This window comes from Castor canadensis, chromosome 6 (genome assembly GCF_047511655.1).
Source record: "Castor canadensis chromosome 6, mCasCan1.hap1v2, whole genome shotgun sequence".
Lineage (NCBI taxonomy): Eukaryota > Metazoa > Chordata > Mammalia > Rodentia > Castoridae > Castor > Castor canadensis.
In genome coordinates, this window is record NC_133391.1 from 22,356,000 (window position 1) to 22,380,242 (window position 24,243).

The window sequence follows — 24,243 nt, forward strand, 5'->3', positions numbered from 1 at the left end:
AATATAGAATGAGTACTGGAAATAGTCACATGAATACAAAATTTCAATCTTACTAAGATATTGCAATAATCTAGGAATAAATCATTAGTAAATTTCTAATCTGAAATTTTAAAGAACTAATTTTGGCTTTGTAATATTAGCTTACATTTTAAGTTATTTTTTAAATCACAGTAAAACATAGTGATTATTATAATTTTTTTTTTTTTTGTGGTACTGGGGTTTGAGCTCAGGGCCTCAGACTTACTAAGCAGGTGCTCTAACACTTGAGCCACTCTTTCAGCCCCAGAAAACATAGTAACATCAATAGCAATCATTACCTATTTTAGATAATCAATGCTATGAAAGTAGTTTATTTATGAGTTTTCAAACAGTCAGTTGACAAATCTTGATTGGAAGCCAGATTTTAAATTGAAATTCCTGAAAAAGTCTTGGGAAGATGGAAATAACTTCTCTGTGAGTTATAAATCAGAATTCTTTTTTTTTAAAAACACTGATTTAAAAAGTCTATGGTCCATGTGCCACCATTGTTTTCATCTTGATAGCAGACTCTGTTGTGTTTTTTAACTTCAGATGCATAAAAGCAGTGTCACAGTGGTGGTGTTTTTCATCATGCCTGCCAAGACAAATAATTTCAATGTGGAAACTTTGAAAGGACAAGCGGTGCGAAAACAGCTCTGGTAATCTCATGTCTTGTGAACATTCTTCAGCAACAAGTACAGGGGGGTTCTTTGCTTTTTTGCAGTGCTGGGGCTCCAACTCAGGACTTTGTACATGCTAGGCACGCACTCAACCCCTGAGCTATGTCTATAGTCCTAACAGATGTGATTTTCAGTGTGACCTCTGGAATATCTCCTAGAACTTTTCTTTTCTTCCTTAAGATTACTCTAGCATGAACACTGCTTGGTTTTATTTCTTCGTGCTACTATGTGATAATACCGTACTACAATGAATGGTATTATCAGACAAATTTTGGTATGAGCAACCATGGAAGGAGCACGCCTCTCAGAAATCCTTACACATGAGTTGAATATGTTTTTAACTTTTTATTGTGTAAATTTGAAGACACGTACAAAATAGATGAGTGTGATGACTCTCTTTCTACTCAGTCTTGACTAACAGTTATCAACCAGTTTCCAAATTTGCCCCTCCATGCACTGCCCCTCCCTTCTCTCACCCAGCAACTCCCCCTCCCTCTCCCCGCCCCAGTTATCATCAGGCTGAACACGTTTCAGGTCATAAAATAGGTAATGATTGCTATTAATATCACTATGTTTTCTGAGGCTGAAAGAGTGGCTCAGGGTGTTCTCCTGCCTCCGCCCTGGCATGTTTCACTCAAGCTAAATTGGCCAACAAGAAAATAACAGAAGGGGCTATGCATCCACAGGATGCTGTCTTGATTTAGAAATCTTTCTATCTTTTTTTTTATTTTGGCAGTAGTGGTGTATTGTGATTTGTCACAAGTCACACCCTATCCTTTTTTGCTTTAGTTATTTTTCAGATAAGGTCTTGCATCTTTGCTGGGGCTGGCCTCTGACCACAATCTTCCTACCTAAAGCCACCTAAGTAGCTGAGATGACAGGTGTGACCCATTACACACAGCCCCCAGAAATCTTTCTGTTTCAAACAGGGACACTGTACATTCTGTGAAGGAAAAGTTTGGAAAGAAACTGTATGATGCCTTGTTAAGGTAGGTGCTCAAAAGACTTAACAATCCAAGAATTTATGGTTTCACTATTAACCTTAGCAATTTGGACACTATCATGTATTTGTTTTGTTCCAAACATAAAGGAATTAATAGCCTTTGAGGATTTGTTGTGTCATGTGCAGAGTATTTTATACTTCATGTGACAAACACCAGTAAATTCTTTGTTCATAAGAGTCTACATTTGCATATGAAGGCAGGTAAGTCAACAGGGAACTCATTACAGGTTAGAATGTCAATCTGAAGCTGAGGGAGATTTTGAGTTAAAATATATATATATTTACTTAATACATATTAAATATGTATTTACTACTTATATATTAAATCTGTGTTAACACCTTTACTTAGCAAGTGGTAAGTTTCATTGTTTATTCAAATAAATGAAACATGTATGTCTGACAGGTAGAAAATTCTTCATTAGTGCCAGCTGGCTTTACTTTTATTACTAACATTGTTTTCCTCACAGAGGAGAAATACCTGACATGAATAATATTTTGGACCGAGATGACCTAACAATTATGAAAAGAGCCATCTTTTCAACTCAGGTAAAAAAGAAAGAAGTGCCCCCCATTTATCATAATTATTAAGATGAATCCAAGTCAATATTTTAATTTTTTGGAAGGTGGTGAATTGGGAAACTTAGACCTGGGAGTTAGTATTTAAAAAAAAAGCATTCATACATAGTCACTTAGGTGACTGCGTTCGTTTGTGAATAGTCTTAAGGGCTTCTTTCAAAAAATCTCATAAAACCTGTCTTTGTATCACATTTTGAATGTTTCCAGTTGAAAATCTGTGTACATTGTCATAGCAAATTTTTCCAGAAGCATAGAATTTGTGTTACAGTAGAAAACAATGTGAATGTTTCTTAGCTGAATGTAATTATTATAAAATAGTTAAAATAAATGTGGCATGTATGCACCACAGTTCTTGTCAAAACAGTGACAGCTACAGGAGTTCAGCTCTGCTAGGCGATTGCCGCAAAGTTCATCTCGAGTGAAGACTCCAGGGCACCCTTGTATTCCAGATGAGCCCCAGAAACAGTCGTGAAGTCCGGGTGTTTCACATAGGGGCTGATGATGACCAAAAAAAAAAAGCTTCATGTTCACAATCATGAAGAACATTCTCGAGCCCATTACCTTCTTCTGAAATACACAAACTTAGCCGTAATGTCAGTGTCATCTCAAATGACTGAGAACACAAAAGGTTGCAGGAAATGTCAAGGATCTACTGCTGAAATTCGTCACACTTGCTGATTCTGCAACTGACATTTTCTTCTTCCCTAACTTCAGCGACAGTCTTTGCCTCCGGTGACCACCCACAATATGATTGATGACTCAACAGATCCAATCCTCAGCACCATTAGGAGGATTGGACTTTTCAACAATCGTGCAGACAGAGTCAAGGTACAGCTAATTGTTCATGCAAGTCACTTTAAAATTATATAGGACATATTTTTGTAGAATTTATTAGGAGTCTCTCTTTGTTGTTTTAACATATGCTAGAAATATTTTAAGTACTTCTAAAGAAAATTAATTCTATTTCTTCTACGTAATTATAGTATAATGAATATTTTGATACCATTCTTGAAAACTGGAGCATACTTATGGTCGGGAGTTGTAATTCTACCATTTATTTTTTATTGCACAATGCTATCCATAAGCTTAAGAAAACTGCCTAATTTTTAGTGATAGAAATATATTCTAAGGATTAGTTTAATGGCAGAATCCAATATGAACATGAATTATGTTTATATATTCCTGATAAAGTTCAACTTAAGGTGACATGAGAAGCTTTCAGCTTTAATGTGTTCTTGATGTAATTTTCTGTAGATCAATTCATTCTTTGGACTCTTGAGTCTCTACCATGAGCAGGCACTGTGTTGTTTGCTGAAGGTATTTACATGAACAGGAGCTTAATCCCATGGTGTTCAGAGACTTTTCTGCTCCAGGCAGAGTGCTGGAGCACATGAACAGACCATTGCTCAACCCGACTATCTCCCATTTATCAGTGCTCCCTGTCAAATTGTCACAAGCTGTTGGCAAACATTCCACTTTCCCTTCCTTCTCTCACCTCTAAGAGATGACATCCTTGGGAACGCAATGAGCTATGAGCTTCTTCGGTGTCCCTCCATGTTGGTCTTAAACATAGATTTTTTACTGTGTTTTCTTTACTGTTCTCATTCTCTTCAATATTCTTAAGAAACTTCTTGCTCTATCTTCTCCCTCTCTCTTTCTCTCTCTCGTGGAATTAGGGCTTGAACTCAGGGCTGCATGCTTGCAAAGCAAGTACTCTACTAGTTGAGCCACACCTCCAGTCCATTTTGCTTTGGTTATTTTGAAGATGGGGTTTCATCAACCATTTACCTGGGCTGGCTTCAAACCACAATCTTCCCAATCTCAGTCTCTCAAGAAGCTAGGAACCCAAAAAACTCTGCTCAGAAGCTTCTAGACATCATCAATAGCTATAGCAAGGTAGCAGGATATAAAATCAACATAGAAAAATCATTAGCATTTCTATACACTAACAATGAGCAAACGGAAAAAGAATGTATGAAAACAATTCCATTTACAATAGCCTCAAAAAAAATCAAATACCTAGGTGTAAACCTAACAAAAGATGTGAAAGACCTCTACAAGGAAAACTATACACTTCTGAAGAAAGAGATTGAGGAAGACTATAGAAAGTGGAGAGATCTCCCATGCTCATGGATTGGTAGAATCAACATAGTAAAAATGTCTATACTCCCAAAAGTAATCTACATGTTTAATGCAATTCCCATCAAAATTCCAATGACATTCATCAAAGAGATTGAAAAATCTACTGTTAAATTTATATGGAAACACAAGAGGCCACGAATAGCGGGCAATACTCAGTCAAAAGAACAATGCAGGAGGTATCACAATACCTGACTTCAAACTATATTACAAAGCAATAATAATAAAAACAGCATGGTACTGGCACAAAAACAGACATGAAGACCAGTGGAACAGAATAGAGGATCCAGATATGAAGCCACACAACTATAAGCAACTTATCTTTGACAAAGGAGCTAAAAATATACGATGGAGAAATAGCAGCCTCTTCAACAAAAACTGCTGGGAAAACTGGTTAGCAGTCTGCAAAAAACTGAAACTAGATCCATGTATATCACCCTATACCAAGATTAACTCAAAATGGATCAAGGATCTTAATATCAGACCCCAAACTCTTAAGTTGATACAAGAAAGAGTAGGAAATACTCTGGAGTTAGTAGGTATAGGTAAGAACTTTTTCAATGAAACCCCAGCAGCACAGCAACTAAGAGATAGCATAGATAAATGGGACCTCATAAAACTAAAAAGCTTCTGTTCATCAAAAGAAATGGTCTCTAAACTGAAGAGAACACCCACAGAGTGGGAGAAAATATTTGCCAACTATACATCAGACAAAGGACTGATAACCAGAATATACAGGGAACTTAAAAAACTAAATTCTCCCAAAACTAATGAACCAATAAAGAAATGGGCAGGTGAACTAAACAGAACTTTCTCAAAAGAAGAAATTCAAATGGCCAGAAAACACATGAAAAAATGCTCACCATCTCTAGCAATAAAGGAAATGCAAATTAAAACCACGCTAAGATTCCACCTCACCCCTGTTAGAATAGCCATCATCAGCAACACCACCACCAACAGGTGTTGGCGAGGATGCGGGGAAAAAGGAACCCTCTTACACTGTTGGTGGGAATGTAGACTAGTACAACCACTCTGGAAAAAAATTTGGAGGCTACTTAAAAAGCTGGACATCGATCTACCATTTGATCCTGCAATACTACTCTTGGGGATATACCCAAAAGACTGTTACTCCAGAGGCACCTGCACATCCATGTTTATTGCGGCACTATTCACAATAGCCAAGTTATGGAAACAGCCAAGATGCCCCAGCACTGACGAATGGATTAAGAAAATGTGGTATCTATACACAATGGAATTTTATGCAGCCATGAAGAAGAACGAAATGTTATCATTCGCTGGTAAATGGATGGAATTGGAGAACATCATTCTGAGTGAGGTTAGCCTGGCTCAAAAGACCAAAAATCGTATGTTCTCCCTCATATGTGGACATTAGATCAAGGGCAAACACAACAAGGGGATTGGACTATGAGCACATGATAAAAGCGAGAGCACACAAGGGAGGGGTGAGGATAGGTAAGACACCTAAAAAACTAGCTAGCATTTGTTGCCCTTAATGCAGAGAAACTAAAGCAGATACCTTAAAGCAACTGAGGCCAATAGGAAAAGGGGACCAGGAACTAGAGAAAAGGTTAGATTAAAAAGAATTAACCTAGAAGGTAACACCCACGCACAGGAAATCAATGTGAGTCAATGCCCTGTATAGCTATCCTTATCTCAACCAGCAAAACCCCTTGTTCCTTCCTATTATTGCTTATACTCTCTCTACAACAAAATTAGAGATAAGGGCAAAATAGTTTCTGCTGGGTATTGAGGGGGGGAGCGGGAGGGGGTGGAGTGGGTGGTAAGGGAGGGGGTGGGGGCAGGGGGGAGAAATAAACCAAGCCTTGTATGCACATATGAATAATAAAAGAAAAATGAAAAAAAAAAAAAGAAGCTAGGATTACAGGCATGAGCTACTGTTGCCCAGCCTACATTCTCTTACAGTGAGGATTTCTTTCTTACCAGTACCCCTTTGCTATCTACAAATATTCCTTAAGTTTCTCTACAATAAAAAACAAACTTTGCCTCAACCTTATCTCCTGATGTTTTTAAATATTTCTGTCTTTTTTATTCTTTTCTGCAAAACTTCTTGGAAAAAAAGTATTCTTCAATTCATCTCTAATCTCCTAGCTACTTCTGGGCTAGATATGAATAGGTTTAGTGGAGGAAGAGAAATTAAGAGCTTACTGTGATAGTGCAGATGTGAGATGATGAGGCCAGATGTGCTGAATGATGGGGGAGACAGTTGCATGTAGAAAACATCCTACTGAATGTTCGACCACACTGGGAGTAAGGAAGAGGGAGAAGCCGGAGATAACAGGCTCTAGCTTCACTATCTAACCAATATTTTCTGAGATTAAAGACTATTGGTTTGAGGTACATATCATGAATTGAGTTCAGTCACTGATAGATTGAATTTGAGGTGTGTGTGACAGCCAGCTCAAGGTTTGTAACAAGTACTTAGAAAACTCAGGTGTGGGGCTTCTAAGGACACCCTGGAGGGAGGTATTAGAACTTGGGCAGTGCTGGGGACAAAGGAATGATGGACTTGACACCCTGGAAGTCCAGCTGAATGGATGTGGACTCAAGGGACCCTCAAGATTACAAATAGATTAGAAGAAAATTCAGGGAGAGGAGGAAGAAGCAGAGAATTAAAAGAGAAGATAATGTGTGAAATCAAAGTTAGAAGAAGTTTTCATAATGGTAGGAAGAGCGCATGACCCGGCATTAAAAGACAAAGTTTATGTAAGGTTCCATGCTGGTTAGCCCATTCCTTTCAAGTATGTTCTCTCTCTCTCTCTCTCTCTCTCTCTCTCTCTCTCTCTCTCTCTCTCTCTCTCTCTCACACACACACACACCTGCATATTCTTCCTGCCTCCCTCCCTCCCTCTCTCCCTCACTCTCTCTCTCTCTCCCTCTCTCTCTCTCTCACACACACACACACACACACACCTGTATATTCTTCCTCCCTCCCTTCCTCCCTCCCTTTCTCTCTCCTCTCTCACACACACACACACCTATATATTGCCTGTGCCATACAACTATGGGTGCTTTTCTATTTTGCTAATGTGCCTATATTTCTAAAGTTCCTACACCTAGCCCAACTCCTTCAACAAGCTACATCTGTGGAAAAGCAGGACATGTATGTCATGGGCGCATCCTTTACATTTTTCCTTAGGACTGGACCACAGGGACTTCTATCTATCTGCTCTGTGTCAGCACTAACTTGGTCCCATTCTTGTGTATCATATCCTAGACCCAACCTTCTCAATTTTGTGTTTCTTAGAAAGGAAACTGAAGGGGCAAGAAAGACCTCTTATTTTCCTGTATGTTTCTGTTTTTCTCAGAACTGTTTATGTCCCTCTCATTTTTAACTCTGTGGGTCTTCCTGTGAGCATCTTCTGGTGTCCCTCACATGGTATGCACAATGAGTGCAGATGAGGGAGGATAAAGAAAGATGATACCTTATGAAGCTTATGGCCACTCAAGCGTCCCCTGCTCTTAGAAAAACTGAGGCTGGAAGGTCCCCTGATATTTAGAGCTCTGAATAGAGAATGACTTGCCAATCTTTGTTTATTATTTTCTTCTGTGGTACTGGGGATCAAAGCACTTTATCACTGAGCCACACTTCCAACCCTAAAAAATTGTTTTTGATATCAGTAAAACAATTTCCCAAGAATGAACAAGTCCCTCATTTCCTAAACACATTAAAGACTTTCATACTTTGTGTCTTTGCTGGTGTTATTACTCTCTCTCTCTCTCTCTCTCTCTCTCCTTCTCAATTCCCTCCTCCCTCCCTTCCCTCCTTTCTTCTTGTTTTCAGAAATGAAAGTCAAGTATATTTAACAAAAGACTAGACTTAAGGATATTCGTTAGCAAATATACCAAAAAAATCACATACACAACAGCAGAGTGACTCACAAAAGGAAAAAAAATGGTCCAAGATCACTAACAGCTTATCACATAATGAAACTGAACTACATACAAGTGTACATTCACACAGACACAATACACACATGTTGGCACACAAAAAGTTAAAACAAAAATCATTTTGACAGCACGACCTACAACTAACACAAGTTCAGAATATTTTGCCATGCTTTCTTTCTTAATACAAAAGATGCCCAGTATGTGTGTGTGTGTGGCTGTGTGTAAAGTGGCTTACTGTTGACTTATTCTAAATATGACAATGATCGTACATACAACTTTTTTCAGTATTTAGCAGCCATTCCTTTGCCTTACCTTCAAGTGTACCTGCCACTCATCCAAAAGATGTGTCCTTTATTCTATGTGCAATCACATCCAATGGCTTTAATAGGGATTCCTGAAAGGAAAAGTTGCCCATTAAAGGAATCACCCACTGGGTAGAAAGAAGTTGACACTAATACTCATCTTAGCCTGTAAGAAGCTGATGTAATGGATCCACAGGGGAGCAAGCAGTTGGGGCTGTCAGTCAACTCTTTGGGGCCAGGACCTCTTAAAGGAAATCTGAGCTGCATTTCCAGGCTGCCACATTTACAGAGAAAGCAAAGCCCTGAAAGACAGTGATCACACTGTCTGTCTGTACATCCCTGCCACTTACCCAGTTTGTAAGGTTACTTAGTCTGCCTGTACCTCTTTCTTCTCATCTGTTAAGTGATGGTAAAATAGCCACTCATGCATAAAACTGTGAGGACTTAATACCAAGTAAGTGCTGCATTTAGCATAATGCCTGCTCCATGGTAAATGCATAATAAAAATTAGCTTTTATTAGTACTTAGCCCAGTACTTCATACATGATAGGTATGCAGTCATTTCTAGAAGACAGGTATGAACAGAATTTGGTGATGTGAAAGAAAGTGGAGTTATCTTTTTCCTGTAGGATTTGGTATCTTATAAAAGCAACGACTTGTTAGCTGGATCTTAATCAATGAACAATTCTTTATGTAAATAACTAGGAATTGAACTTTTCTATGGAATTCTTTAAAATTTGACAAAAATTTAGAAGTGCTAATTTCGGGACTTATTTATAGAACTCTATAGATGAGTTTTTTCAGCTTTTGGGATAGGGTCTTTCTGTATAGCTCAGGGTGGCCTCTAGCTGTGATCCTGCAGCCTCAGCTTCCTGAGTGCTGGAATTATAGGCACACACCACCACACCCAGCTACAAAGTAGATCTTCTCAAAGTGGATCAATGAGTTTTTGACATTAAAACCAGAAGCATTGCACATTATTTTAAATTTGAATTTATTTATCACCTCTTCTGCCTTGGCAGTATGACCTACTGGGAAAGCCCGGACTGTAGATTGCAGGTCTCAGGCTGTGCTGTCACTCTGCGAACTCCTCCTGGGATAAATAGACAAGATTTGTGGCTGCTGTTCTGCTTTTGTTTTTCCTGATAATCTATGAGTCAGGTGCTTTGCTGGAGTCTTTTGTTTACAAGATCTCATCTAATCTTCTCGATAGCCTTGGGCTGACCTCTCTTACCACTAGTATCACTTCCTCAGCCTTACATGTCTGTAATTGGCTGTTTTATGGCCAGAGCAGCTGTTTTCTTATTTGTGTTGTCATGCTCTTTGGCTGGGAACAAAATGAATGAGCCACGGTATTTTCGTGATCCACCCAAAAGGGACTTTGGAGAGTACAGCTTTTCCTGAACTTGGAAATGCTGAAATAGGCACAATGCTACTCCACCCCCCCTTTCTTTGTTTTCCTTTTATCTGTTGGGTGCAATAGATGGGCAGTCATTGATCAGATACTTATTCTGTGAGTAAAAAATGAAAAATATGGCTTTCTTTTCTCTGTCTTCTGCCTATTTTGCTTTATATTCCCTTTCTTTTCAGAACAATTTAGTTCTAAACGTTTTAAGAGGCACAACACATGGTGTACATCTGTACTAGAATGGGGAGGGTGCATGGTAGTCCAGAGAAAGGCATCAGAGCCTAAGTGGGATGAGAAAGAGCAGAGTCAGAGCCAGACTGGAGTGAGGAGGACGTCCGTGCACATGAGCAGGTGAGTCATACAGAAGGAGACTGACTTGATAGGTAACAAAGATCATGGAAGGAAGGGATGGGTGTGTGTGTGTGTGTGTGTGTGTGTGTGTGTGTGTGTGTGTGTCTGCATGTGTCCGTTCTTTACCTCTGTTCTCTGAGGGGTCTGGGGGAAGTAGCAGCCCCCAAACAATGAGCACATGTAGCGCTCAGGTCCTGATTTCTAAATGCTGTTCTCCACTAAAAGGAACCAGGGCTCCTTGGAGAAATGCCTGATTTTAGGGCTGTGACAGGTAAAATACAAGATGAGCCTGGAACCTTACATGTCAAAAATAAAGACATTCTCAGGGAATGATGGAGCTCTATCAAAGACACACAGAAACCAACTTACAGGGGATCCTACCAACCAATCATGGCCAAATTGAGTATCAAAATAATAATATTAGATATCATTACTAGAAATAATAAATTAGAATGCATTGAACCATGAGTTCCATAATTGAAAGTTTAATTAGGAATTGGAAGTTTACATAGTTTCAAAATAACCCTCCATACTTATTAATAACAAAGAGAAAAAGAATCACTCTATAGGGGAGAAGCCAAAAAGACATGGTCTTAAGATAGCAAGATAAATATCAACAGCAGTGAGAAAGCATAAATCTTGTGCCACCTTACAAAATGCAATGAAAACAGCACACTATTTCTGTGATCTACCGAAAATGTACAACCCTATCTGGTCACAGGGAAGCATAAGACAAACTTGTATTAAGGACATACTCCCAAATAATGAGATTGTAGTCTTCAAAAATGCTAAGGGGGGAGGTCTGGGTTCCGGTGGCTCACACATGTAATTCTAGCTACTCAGGAGGCAGAGATCAGGAGGATCACAGTTCGAAGCCAGCCCAGGCAAATAGTTTTGTGAGACCCTATCTCAAAAAACCCTTCACTAAAAAGGACTGGTGGAGTGGCTCAAGGTGTAGCCCTAAGTTGGAACCCCTCTACCACACACATACAAAAAAAAATGCTGAGGTTAAAGAACACACTTGGACTACTGGAGAGACTTGAATGGGGTTTAAAAACTATATGGTAGTGATGTGTTTATATTGTGGTAATGCTAAGAAGGATATTTTGTGTGTGTTGGGCTTTTTTTTTTTTTTTTGGTAGTACCAGGGTTTGAACTCAGAGCTTTGTGCTTGCCATGTATCCATCTCTTTTTTCCTTAATCTTTTTTTCAGATAGGGTCTGGTGCTTTTTGCTTGGGACCAGCTTCAGACAATGATCCTCCTACCTCCACCTTCCTCATAGTTGGGATTATAGGCATAAGCCACCATGCCTAGGTCAAGAGAATGTTCTTGTTTGTGAAAAATACTCATTGCACGGAGATGAGGTCCAGCAACATAATCACATGGTTCTAGAAGAATATAAAATTCTTTTCATATTGTGCATGGAAATTTTCTGTAAATTTGGGATTTCTATTACTTTTAAGTCAGATTTTGTTATTTGATTGATTGATTTTTGGCAGCAGTGGGGTTTGAACTCAGACCCTTACACTTGTTAGGCAGGCACTCTTACTCTTTAGCAACTCCGCTAGCTCACTTTTTACAATGGGTATTTTCGAGATCGGGTCTCCTACCTGAGTAGCTAGGATTAGACATCAATGACCAGCACCTGGCAGATTTTGTTTATTTTTAATGACTATTAAGGTATGGGCAAGACTGAGAAAGCCATTTAATAATAGCTCAGTGAGGACTGTAATAAATAAGATAAATAGGAGAAACTGTTAAACAGCCGTTCTCATGAATTTCCAGTCACAGCCATGCTCTCTTATGTCTGTCTTTAAAGAAAATAACTGGAGTGGTGGTCCCAGAACTAATTCAGACCAGTGCAATTGTTCAATTTTCAGAATTTCTGTGAGCCAATTTTAAGTATAACTCTTGTAAAAAGTTTAACTATACAAACTTAAAGACAATTATATTAAAAAGAAAGGAGATGTTCAAAATTCTGCACATCTTAATTGCTTGCTGCATGTTTCTGTTACCTCTGCTGTGAGGTTATTTGTGTCCTTTGTATCCAAATGATGCAAATACTCTGTAAGGACATGCTTCTGCTCTCCCTAAACCCACGTTCAGCACTGTAACACCACGCTAGTAGCTTGCAATTGGCCATTGCCTCACTATTTGTAGATTGAAACTAGATGAGCACTACAGATCATGGCTAGATTTGTTGTGTATTCACATCTTGGCTTAAGGAAGTAACGAAAAAGTATCAATAATGCAGATGAAACTTAAAAATACATTTTTTCCTACAGTCATTATGTTGCAAGTGATGCAAAGCATTTTGTAGTATTTAAAAATCAACATGCAACTCAGCAAAGAAGTCTCTCGCACATTGATAAGCCTATGTAGTGCGGCCAAATATTTGTTATTTCTCTTTTACTCATTAACTCATCTCTCTTTTAACTCACAACATTGATGTCAGAGCCACCTTCAGTCATCAACTGAAGCCACAGTTGTTACAAATACAAAATTAACAAGAGCATTTTGAGAGAATTAATTGGCTATATAGAATTTACAGCAAGGAATATTGAACATATGTATTTTAATAGACTTTATTTTTTCAGAGCAGCATTAGATCACATCAAAATTAAGCAGAAAATATACATTCCACTTACCTCTGACCCTCCACATGTAAGCCTCCTCACTATCAGCATCCCTCACCAAATGGCACATTTGCCACAATTGATGAGCCTACACTGACACATCATTATCACCACAAATCCACAGTTCCCATAGGGTCCACTCTTGGTCCCATACGTTCTGTGGGTCTTGACAAATAAATAACGACAGGTGTTCATCTTTACAGTATGATATAAGTGGTTTCATTGTCCCAAAACTCCCTGTGTTCTGCCTGTCCGTCTCTCCCTTCTACCTAATCCTTGGCAACCACTCACAGTTTTGTCATTTCCAGAATATCAAATGGTTGAATCACACACACTGTAGCCTTTGCAGATTGGCCTCTTCATTCAGCAATTCCCATTTACGATGCTTCTTCTTTGTCTTGTTTTTCTTTCTTTTTTTTTGGGGGGGGAGGTGGGACTGGGGTTTGAACTCAGGGCTTTGCACTTGCAAAGCAGGCATTCTACCACTTGAGCCACACCTCCAGTCCATTTCACTATGGTTATTTTGGAGATGGGGGCGGGGTCTCACGATCTATTTGATCTTTCCAATCTCAGTCTCTCAAGTAGCTAGGATTACAGGTATAAACCACAAACGCCTGACTTCCTCTATGTCTTTTCATATAACTTTTTATTTATTTTTGTTTTAGCACTGATTCACAGTTCATTGTGTGTTCTGCAGTTAATCATTTGCTTACTAAAGGAGATCTTGGTTACTTCTATATTTTGGCAATTATAAAAAAATTGATATAAATATCCATGTGCAGGTTTTCATATGTACTTTTTATTATTTGTAAATTATGTGCTATATATCATTTACATAGTTAAATTTTATGATACACTATAGTGTATTATAAACTAGCAATTGGTTTCTCCATTCTTAAGCATCTGCACACCACTGCACACAGGCTGTAGTAACCATATTAACTTTCCTCTGAGTCAAATGGGATTTCGAGCAGGGGAGTGACTGGAGTTTTTAAAGAGTCACAAAAGTCATGTTGAGTAGAGACCCTGGTGACGGAGAAGCAAGGAGATGTGGTGGGAGGCTGTTGTCTCCAGGTGAGAGGAGAGTGTCTAGAGTGAGGCCTGGAGTCTATGATGTAATCTTGATGAGGTTCCTAGAACATCTGCTCTGTGGCTTAGTCCAATCTCACATGGCTACTGCAGGCTGGGGGCCTGGCAGAGTGGTCCATTATACAGCTCCTCTCTTATTTATCAATTTGTTCCTAAATTTGGGGACCATAATTTGCATAGTTTGGGGATAAATGGATAAATAAGACAGGGGTCAGCAGTTTGAGAACTAAATATAACCTTTACTGCTGACTAGGCTGGGTTGGAGGATGCAGTTTAGTGTGAGAGCAAATTAAAGGCAATTGTATGAAAAGACTGTATCTGTTCTGGAAATGTTGGTATAAGGGATAGCTGTGTATACTCTGTCTTCATTTAGCTTAGTGATATCAATGAATTTGGAGTTTATCGTCTAATAATACCAAAGATACTTGGATACATGTTAAGAAATACTATATTAGGCCAGGTGCTGGTAGCTCATGCCTGTAATTCCTAGCTACTTAGGAGGTTGAGATAGGGAAGATTGTGGTTCAAGGCCATGCTGGGCAAATAGTACATGAGAACCCATCTCCAAAATAACCAGAACAAAATGGTCTGACGATGTGGCCCAAGCAGTAGTGAACCTGCTTTGCAAGCACAAAGTCATGAGTTCAAATCCCAGTATAACTAATATATATAATATAGATAGATAGAATTAGGATAATACTCAGAAGACCAGAAGAAGTTTAGGATCTGGTGAGATAAAACAGTGTATATTTGAAAGTGTTGCTAATATTCATTGTTTCAAAAAATCCAATACTGTCATTTCTTCACAAATGCTCATTGTTTAAAAACAAAAAAAACACTGTTCATGAGAAATTTATAGTTTGGGACAGTTTTAAGTGATTATTGTACAACTAAAATTTATAGAAAATTTCATTGAAATTTATACATAAAAATTGTTACAGAAATTAAATAGGATTTCCTATTTAAAAATGGGTATGTTAACTCCCTGTCCTGCAGTCAAAGCTGTGGAAATTGAGGGAACCTTAAGTGTGCACAGAATACACTTTTACTAACACGGAGTAGAGAGAGGAGAAAGAGCACTCAGGCGTATTTCTTATCTCATTCTTCCCCCAATCTCCTGACCCTTGAATGTAGAACACAAGGATTCTATAATATTTAAACAACCAAACTGTAGGAGATTATTTTGTTTTTTGCTTTTCCCATATTTTCCTCATTAGGACTTTCCTTTTTAGGTGATTTTGCACCCAGAGTTCCTATCCTCCACCAGCCCCTTATTACCAATGGATTATGAAGAGTTTGTCCGAGGTTGTCATCTTGGGGTATTCCCGTCATACTATGAACCCTGGGGTTATACTCCAGGTATGTGACATGGATAGACTGTGGAATGTTGATTTGGTTGTATATCATGTATATAATATTAAAGTTGATATGTAGTTTCTATGAAGGTTTTGTACTTTTCCAGTTTGTTTTTAAAGTGGCTTTGGTTGAATCCATCTCAGGGGTCATAGTGTGGTTGGGCATTTTTTGTGAGAATCTAAGCTATTCCCTCATTGTATCCTGAAGAAAAAAGAATGTTTTACAAGCATTATGCACTAATTTAGTTATTGCTACCCATCCCATCCATTAATGTGAAGGATAACTTGACTACAAGTGGAGTTGATATGAGAAGTGAAAGTCTAGCAACATAGGTAAGACTCATCTCAGAAGAACACATCTTTAAAAAAAAACTAATGGATGCATTTAATTTGTAATAGGCAACACAGTCATATGGCTAAAAAGCAATGAAAAGAAAAAAGGGCGCTATGTGGAAAATCTTTCACATGCTTGTCCCACAAAACAGAAGTACTATTGAGAGAAAACAGTCGTTCAGTTGTAGGTATTGTCACTAGTGACATCATTCCCCTGAGCTACTCCCAGTATTTTTTTGTTTTTAACAAATGATGGATTATCAGATCTACCATTTATTTTTCTTTTCGGGTCCCTAGTAGACTGGTTGCTATTAGTGTTAAGACTGATTGATTTGTAATTTTACTGAAATGCCTACTTAAAATAGAAACTTGGGTGGAGGATAAAGCTCCCTGGTGAGGTGTGTGCTTATCTTGTGTGAGATCCTGGTTTCAATCCCTATCCCACCAATAAATAAATAGTAGTCGAGAAAAAAAATACCTTGAGTGCATGCCAAGTGGAAAAAAAATCAATAATGACTTTCTTATATCTCATTAGTAATCAAAGAAAGTCTTCCTGTTTAGATAGAATTTCATTTGTAATTTTTCAAGAAGTATCATAGAGAAGCAAAAACCCAAATGCCTGAATGACTGTGGGAATGAGGGAAGTCATCCCATTGCTTGAAAAGAATACTATATATAACTAATGGTTGCCTTTCTACCAAAATGTCATGTTATGGTAAGAGAGGTGTATCTAATGTCCTAAGATAAAGGCCAGAGAAGATGTTATAGTAGATATGTAGATATAGAAAGGAATTTTTGGAACACTTCATAGAGAATGAGTCATTTTGTTTTAAATTAACCAAAGGGAGTTGGCTGCTCCCCACCTAATCTTATAATTAGGGAAACAATAAGCCTTCTGGTGGTATTGATTTAGCATTGCCATATTCGATAACTACTTTCTTTTTAGAATAATATAATGGGATACTGAGTCTACCTCAGTCCAGAAAGCACTCATTAAAATTTGTTCTGTATTTTGAACAAATTTAATGAATGTAAGCAGTTATTTCATTAAATTCACTAAAGGAATACATATTGAGTTTACATGGTTACCTGGTATTTTAACTAAAAACTGAACTAATGAATATTTATTTTAAAAATAAGGATCTGTGAACTCCCATGGGATTACAGACAAAGCTTTCATGTACATCAATATTGAGTTTTTCTGGGGAAGAGATCCAGAATTTTCACCAAGTTCTCAAAGGGGGTGACTATCCCCTTCTCCCTTCCCCTCCTCAATCTCCTCCCCCAAATTAGAGAACTACAGTTCTGTACCTAGTGAGCTAAATCAAGGGGAAAATACAGAACAGGAGATAAAACTCCTGTACTACTTCGTGTGGGTAGAGGGGACATCCAGTTTTTACTCATCCCCACTCAATAACCAAGGGTAATTCCATAAACAAATATAATTTCTTTGTTATAAATGCAGACTTCAGACTGGGAATGGTAGTACACATCTGTAATTCAAGGTACCTGGAGGGTGGGTATAGGAGGGTCTTGGTCTGGGACCAGCCTTAGGCAAAAAAGAGGGAGAACCTATCTGAAAAATAACTATAGCAAAAAGTATCAGTGGAATGGCTTGAGTGGTAGAACACTTGCCTAACAAGTGCGAGGCCCCGAGTTCAAACTCCAGTACCCCCAAAATAAATAAAAAGCAGACCTTCTTGAGAGTCATAGATTTTTATTTTTTTTAAATTGCTGTGCTTGTTGGGGTACATTGTGGCATGTACAAAAGTTCTTACAATGTATCAGATATAATTTAATTCATCCCCTCCACCATTCTTTATCTCCCACTCCCCCCATTCCTAGAATAGTTTCAACAGATACCATTTTTCTATCTGTACATGTGTGCACAGTATTTGTACCATATTCACCTTCCTTCACCATTTCTCCACCTCCTCCCCTCTCCCACTGGTACCAGCACCCTCACACTCCAGGCAGAACCTGTTCTGCCTTCCTGTTCTCCAATCTTGAAAAAGAAAAGAAGAAGAAAAAAATGACATTTTTGGTTGTTTAAGCTAACTACACAGGGAGTTTCCTTGTGGCACTTGAACCAAATCTGGCTATAATACATACAAACAGAGAGCCATAGATTTTTAAAGACATGTCAGATATTTTGTGGGAAGCAGGTTTTGATCAAAAGTGAGAGAAGAGTGATCCAGATCATCAGTTCACTCAGCCTTAAGACAGTGGCAGGAATTTGTGCCAAGGAGATGTATGTGAGGAGAAACCATTTATGTCCAAAACATATTTAACCTACCCCATAAACTTGCAAGAAGAGCTGCTGGCTCAGAATAGACCAATAAAAACAAAAAGAAAAAGCCTGCTGGACTTAAAGCAGATTTAGCTTTGGAACCTGGCCCTGGGCTTCAAATTCCAACTCATCCCCTGACTACATGAAGGTAGGCAAGTTGTGTAGCTTCTCTGTGCTTCAGTTCTTTCCCGGGTGAGATGACGATCGTGTCTCTTCACAGGGTGGTAGAGAAGATTCATTCAGTGTGTTAATAATACCCACAAAGAGCCAGAGCCATGCTGGGCACATCATAAATTCTGCTACTGTGTGCACTGGGGCTTTTTGTCCTCCACATGCATGTGGGCACCGGTCTGAAGCTGAGCTGTGTCTCTTTCTCCTGGCAGCTGAATGCACGGTGATGGGCATCCCCAGCGTGACAACAAACCTGTCCGGCTTTGGTTGCTTCATGCAGGCGCACGTGGCTGATCCTACTGCTTATGGTGAGGTTTTCATCACTAACCTAACTGCAGATACCTGACCTCTAACCAAACAGCACAGGCTCTTCATAGAGCCTGACTCTAAGGCTATCCTGATAATTCAACTGATGCTCATACTTCTTAATTAAAAGTAGGTTAAAGTATGTGGTCCATAGATAAGAATGCTATTAATACTAAACGTATCGCTGAATAGACAAACCACAAAAAGGAGTGAAAATCTGTAAAAACTTTGTCTTTAATCTATTTTTTGGGGGGTGTTAGGGGGTCTTTTCTGAAGTCTGAGTTGGTGGTCTACTTCATAGAAGTGATATTACAATAACAATGGCGTTAGAGTACACATATTGGTTGCCATATGTAGAAACATATATTATTATTTTAAAGGTCCATGCCAAATTAGAAAACTTCGTTTAAAGTGATTAAGATGGCAGGAACATTTGCATATCACCATCTGTCTGTTCATGTTGCCTAGCAGCAAGAGACATTAGAATGGGATAGATTCTCTGATCGAATTGCCAGTTCCCTGGGTCTTGGAAGTTGCACTGTGACTATTCTCCTTTTTTTGGTCAGAGCTGTGGATCTCAGCACTGATTGTGTGGTGAGAACACTTGGGAACCTACAAAGCACTGGTACCAGGACCTACCTGGAGGTTCTGGTTAGTGAGGGGCCCCTGAAGAATCACCAGTCAGCAGTATCCCCAAATGGCCAGAACTTTTATCAGTAAAACCCACTTTGTTGGGTAATGATTTTAAACCATTAGAAGGCAGTCACAGAAAAATAAAATCTTAGAAGGGAAAGAGAAAGTAGAGGCCATAGCGAGGGAGGGGGTAGATGACCACATGTGCTATGGTCTTTGGTTGTGCAAAAGAGAAAACAAAGAGTAGGAGAAGAAATGTTTTAAGATTCTATTTTTACCTGAGCTTTGGCTTTTCTGCTCTTCAGGTATTTACATTGTTGACAGGAGATTCTGCTCTCCAGATGATTCTTGCAATCAGCTGACTCAGTTTCTCTATGGATTTTGCAAACAGTCACGCCGCCAAAGAATTATCCAGAGGAACCGGACTGAGAGGCTCTCAGACCTACTGGACTGGAGATACCTAGGCAGAGTAAGCACTTTTAAAATCCCACTGGTCTGTTAAAGTGCTAATTCCAGTCATCATCTGTAAAGTCAGTTCAGAATCCAGTTGTGGCATCTCCTTTTCATGTGCTCTTTACTTAGTGTGAGTCTTCAAACTTCTAAACTCAAGTGTCTGCATTTAGTTTGAGTCCATTCAAACCAGCAAGTCTGTCAGGGTGTAGCACTAATCTGACCAGTTATTCCAAGATCAGTGCTTCACTCGATGCAGTACAGGTATGCAGAAACAGTTTGTGAAGAAGAACACCAAGGATGAAATCATTGCTAGAACTATACTAGAAGGATGGAAATGATACTGTTTTTTCAAAATGACAAGTACAGGAAATCCCTCTATCCAGTCATGCAGTAGGTATATAAACACCCAGATGTTCACATATCTTAGAACTGAATGATTTAATAACAAGTGAATTGACTTTGCCTTTGCATTGCTGGGCTCTCCCCACCAAGCAACAGATGGGGTAGTGTTCTCATCATCTCCACACTGTAGTGCCATGGCTCAGTATAACTTGGATGGTTGATTTTACCACCTTCATTTTAGAGTGAAATCAGAGGAAGAAAAAGGCTCTTAGAAGTTGTGTTTCTTCTATTTTTTTTTTTTTTTTTGGTGAAATGGGGTTTGAACTCAGGCCTTTGTGCTTGCAAAGCAGGCGCCCTACCATTTGAGTCACACCTCCAGTCCATTTTGCTCTGGTTATTTTGGACATGGGGTCTCGAGAACTCTTTGCCCAGCCTGGCCTCACAGGTGATCCTTCAGATCTAAGCACCCCAAGTAGCTGGGCTTATAGGTGTGAGCCATGGGCAGCCGGCTTAGCAGTTGTGTTTCTTCCCTAAGAGCTGAAGCAGAATTTATATCCAGACAGTCTGGCAAAATTTAGATCCCATCTTTTTTCCATGCAGTATTGCCTCTTGGTAGAATGAAACCAGTGTCTCTGTTACTGCAATGCTCTCCACCCCCAACTTCTTGTAGTATTTCTTTGCCTGTACATTGAAAAGTAATAGAACTATAAACTGTCATTACTTTTCTGATTCTCAAACTTAAGATGAATAGGTTCTTCCTCTCTCTCTCTCTCTCTCTCTCTTTCTCTCTCTCTCTGTCCATATAGCTTTCTTTTTTACTTTAGAGAAATGATCTTGCTATGTAGCCCAGGCTGGCCTGGTAGCCATGGCTGGCTTTGAAATCTTGATCATTCTGTCTTTACCTCTCAAGTACTGGGATTACAGGTGTGCAGCACCACATCCTGTTAAATAAATATATATTTCAGAACAGTGTATAATGTATTGAAATATTATATGCTACCCCATTAATATGTACTATTTTTATGTTTCAGTTCAAAATACATTTTTAAATGTTTACATACAGATTTCAAACCTTAGCGAATAAGACCTTATATAATAATTTGGTTAGTGCAAAAGCTAGTTCTTTTTTTAACCTATGAATTGGCTTTCTACAAACAGTTTTACCAGCATGCCAGACACCTGACGTTAAGCAGAGCTTTTCCGGATAAATTCCATATGGAACCCACATTACCACCGACGGTTAGTATTTGTATTGTTTATTTGTTTTTAAAGGTAATTTTCTTATCTGTGACAGGTTTTAATAATACCTTTTATATGGAAATAGCCAAGTATGCAAACTGTTATACATTTTGTGTTGTTGAACCAAAGCAAGGAATAGAGAAATTCACAAATCAGACTGTCTCAAACTCTGATTCCGAGTTAGCCTTGTCTATAAGATGAGTAGACAGCTAATTCATGCCATTGGAGGAGGATCTCCATATTGAAACCCTTGGTGCCATAATGCTTGAAGTGGCTCTGTTAGACATCTGTTCTTTGGGGAGTCATTCAACAATAAAATGGGCTACTTTAACAGGAAGTGAATTTGCTGTACAAGGAAGTGTTTAAATATAGGATGGCCACTTGCCAAGAGTAAAATAGAGCAAATTCAAGTATCAGAGGTGGAACTGGACCAGATGGGCAATTACACAGTGCTCACTAGGGAATGTCCTTCTAAAGTTCAATAAAGCATTTATATTCATGAGCCTGCCATAGGTCACATCTGCCATCAGATTCACTTGGAAGAGAAGAAGACAGGAAGCACAGTTTGAGGTGGGGTGGCAACAGACATTCCTCTTTAGTGAGATTAGTCTTCTCTGAAATCAACACAGTGATCCAAGGACTAATATTTTTTAGCCCTCTATCTACTAGATGACACCATAGGTGTCAGAAAATAAGACCCATACATAAGATGCAATATCACCTTAGCAGTGATATGCACCTGTGTTCCCAGCTACTGGAGAGGCTGAGATGGGGGGTCACTTAAGCCTAACAGTTTGAGAGTGGATTAGGCAACATAGTAAGACCCCATCTCAACAAATGATCAAATAAACAAACAAACAGATCCACCTTAGCTTAGTATCTATGTCCTGCAGGAACAAAGGTCTTGTGTGAATCTCCACAGACAAGCTTCCACAGTCTTTTCATGAAATTTGCTTAATTACAAGAGTTATTTCCAGAGATTCCCCAAAACTATGTATCCCCATCAAGTATAACTCCTTCGATTTCAGGTGTCATTGAATCAAGGGTCACTCAGAGGTTACTTTTATCATGAACAATGTTGCCCAATAACACAACATATATTCTATCAGTATTAGTTTTCCAGAGGAAGAGATCTAGAAAGATTTGCCCATAGAGAAGTTGGAAGGGTTTTCAGAATCCTTCCATGTATAAATCTCAACTCCCATGGTTATGATTCCATCATTCGGAGAGTTGATTGCTTCTCTTCTCAAAGGCAGACACTTGATAATTCAAGTGAATTCATACATTTTCCTGCTTATTCAATTAATAAGCGTTTAGCTCTTATTCTGACTAAGGTCCTAAGTGCAGGATTCAGCTGTTTGTATGTATTGCTTTCAGATAAAGTGCCCAAAATTTGAAATGACTGCACATGTATGACATCATAATAATATATAAAAATAGTCAAAATATCGAGTGACACATGCTGTAATGTTTTTACTCATTTGTCTCCTGGTTCAAGCCCGGGGAAAGGGATTGCATTTTTCAACTTGTTTCTTTGTTGGCATTGAGATACATTTAGGCAGTACTCAGCCCACGCTTATCCAAGGAGTTTTCTCAGTGAATCTTAGGGCTCAGAGCAATGCAATGAAAACCCAGTCATATTTGCTCATGAACTAAAATGACAGTGACCCGTGGAATTTATGGGTCAATTTATGGGTCCTAATGGTTGTTGTCCATAGTTTATCCAGCTGCCCAAGGCCTGCAACTTTCTGAGAAAATCTGAAGGCCAATGAAGAGGCCGGTAGGATAAGCAGTGTGCATGGCAGTTGAGTTTAAAGGGCCCGTAGTCATCACTAACCTGGTTCAAATCTTTGCTGTACCACTTGCATGCCATGTGACCTTGGAACTGTACCACTTGCATGCCATGTGACCTTGGAACATCTTTTGGTTTCTACACCCTTCGTTTTTTTTTTCTGTAAGTGCGCAGAAAAATATTTTTTTGGGGGGGGCTTTTTGTTAAAAGATTAAGTGACCTAACATGTATATTGCACCAGGCACATTTCAATCCTTAATACAGGATAACTTGTACCAGAACCAAAGTTTAGTAGCACCTGCACAGATCACAAAAGATATCTGTTATAAAAATTAATGTGCAAATATAGTGTTTGCTTCATTGAAAAATAAGAAGCAATTAATATACACATCTTACTTTTAATATACATGTCTTAATATTAATATATGTGTCTTATCTGCTTTGGCAGACAGAAGGATTTAAATATCCCAGGCCCTCCTCAGTACCACCTTCTCCATCGGGCTCTCAGGCCTCCAGCCCTCAGAGCAGTGATGTGGAAGATGAAAATGAGGACGAGCGATACGATGAGGAAGAAGAGGCTGAACGGGATCGGCTAAACATTAAGTCACCATTTTCTCCGAGCCACGCTCCTCGGGGGAAAAAAAAACTGCATGGTGAATTCAAGAACTGATTCCACATTGCGGAGGAGCTAATGTAGCAAGAACGTGATAAGATGAAGATTAAATGAAAGACAATGCCACACGTCCTCTGCTTTTCTTAAATATGACAACGGAGTTTATTCCCTGCCTAAAAAGTGGAGATTAGGTGAATGGCAATTGTATAATTTAGCATGAAATCCAAGCTATTATCTCTAATTCTTCTCGTAAATTTCAGCATGAGAAGGGGTGTTAATATGGCAAGATTGTGGGTATTTTGTAAAATGGCTAATTAAAGCAATAAAGATTTTCTTTCATCAGGGTTTATTTTTAGATTATCATCATCATAAGCTTTCTACAGCTATGATTACAGGCATGAGCCACCAGCGCCCAGCAATAGGAACTCTTTTTTAATGGATTGTGCTACCTGCTAAGGTCTGAATGTTTATGACACCTCAAAATTCATATGCTGAAATCCTAATCCATCAAAATGATTATATTAGAAGGTGGGGCATCTGGGAGGTGATTAGGTCATTAGGACAGAGCCTTATGAATGAGATT

The 24,243-nt window shown here is 38.8% G+C and overlaps 1 protein-coding gene across 2 annotated transcripts in view; it reads left to right on the top strand.

The window, feature by feature from the left end:
- Gys2 (glycogen synthase 2) overlaps positions 1 to 24,004 on the top strand; it is a 50,373-nt gene extending 26,369 nt beyond the window's left edge. The window contains exons 8-16 of one of the 2 annotated variants that reach the window (XM_020160479.2): positions 571 to 677; positions 1,628 to 1,687; positions 2,169 to 2,247; positions 2,992 to 3,105; positions 15,366 to 15,492; positions 18,495 to 18,590; positions 19,527 to 19,690; positions 21,175 to 21,255; positions 23,496 to 24,004. In XM_020160479.2, coding sequence (XP_020016068.1) covers positions 571 to 677; positions 1,628 to 1,687; positions 2,169 to 2,247; positions 2,992 to 3,105; positions 15,366 to 15,492; positions 18,495 to 18,590; positions 19,527 to 19,690; positions 21,175 to 21,255; positions 23,496 to 23,717 — 1,050 coding nt within the window. In that variant the 3' untranslated portion in view covers positions 23,718 to 24,004. The remainder of the gene's footprint in view (positions 1 to 570; positions 678 to 1,627; positions 1,688 to 2,168; positions 2,248 to 2,991; positions 3,106 to 15,365; positions 15,493 to 18,494; positions 18,591 to 19,526; positions 19,691 to 21,174; positions 21,256 to 23,495) is intronic. The other variant, XM_074075909.1, reaches the window with a different exon arrangement.
- The last annotated feature ends 239 nt before the right edge of the window (positions 24,005 to 24,243 follow it).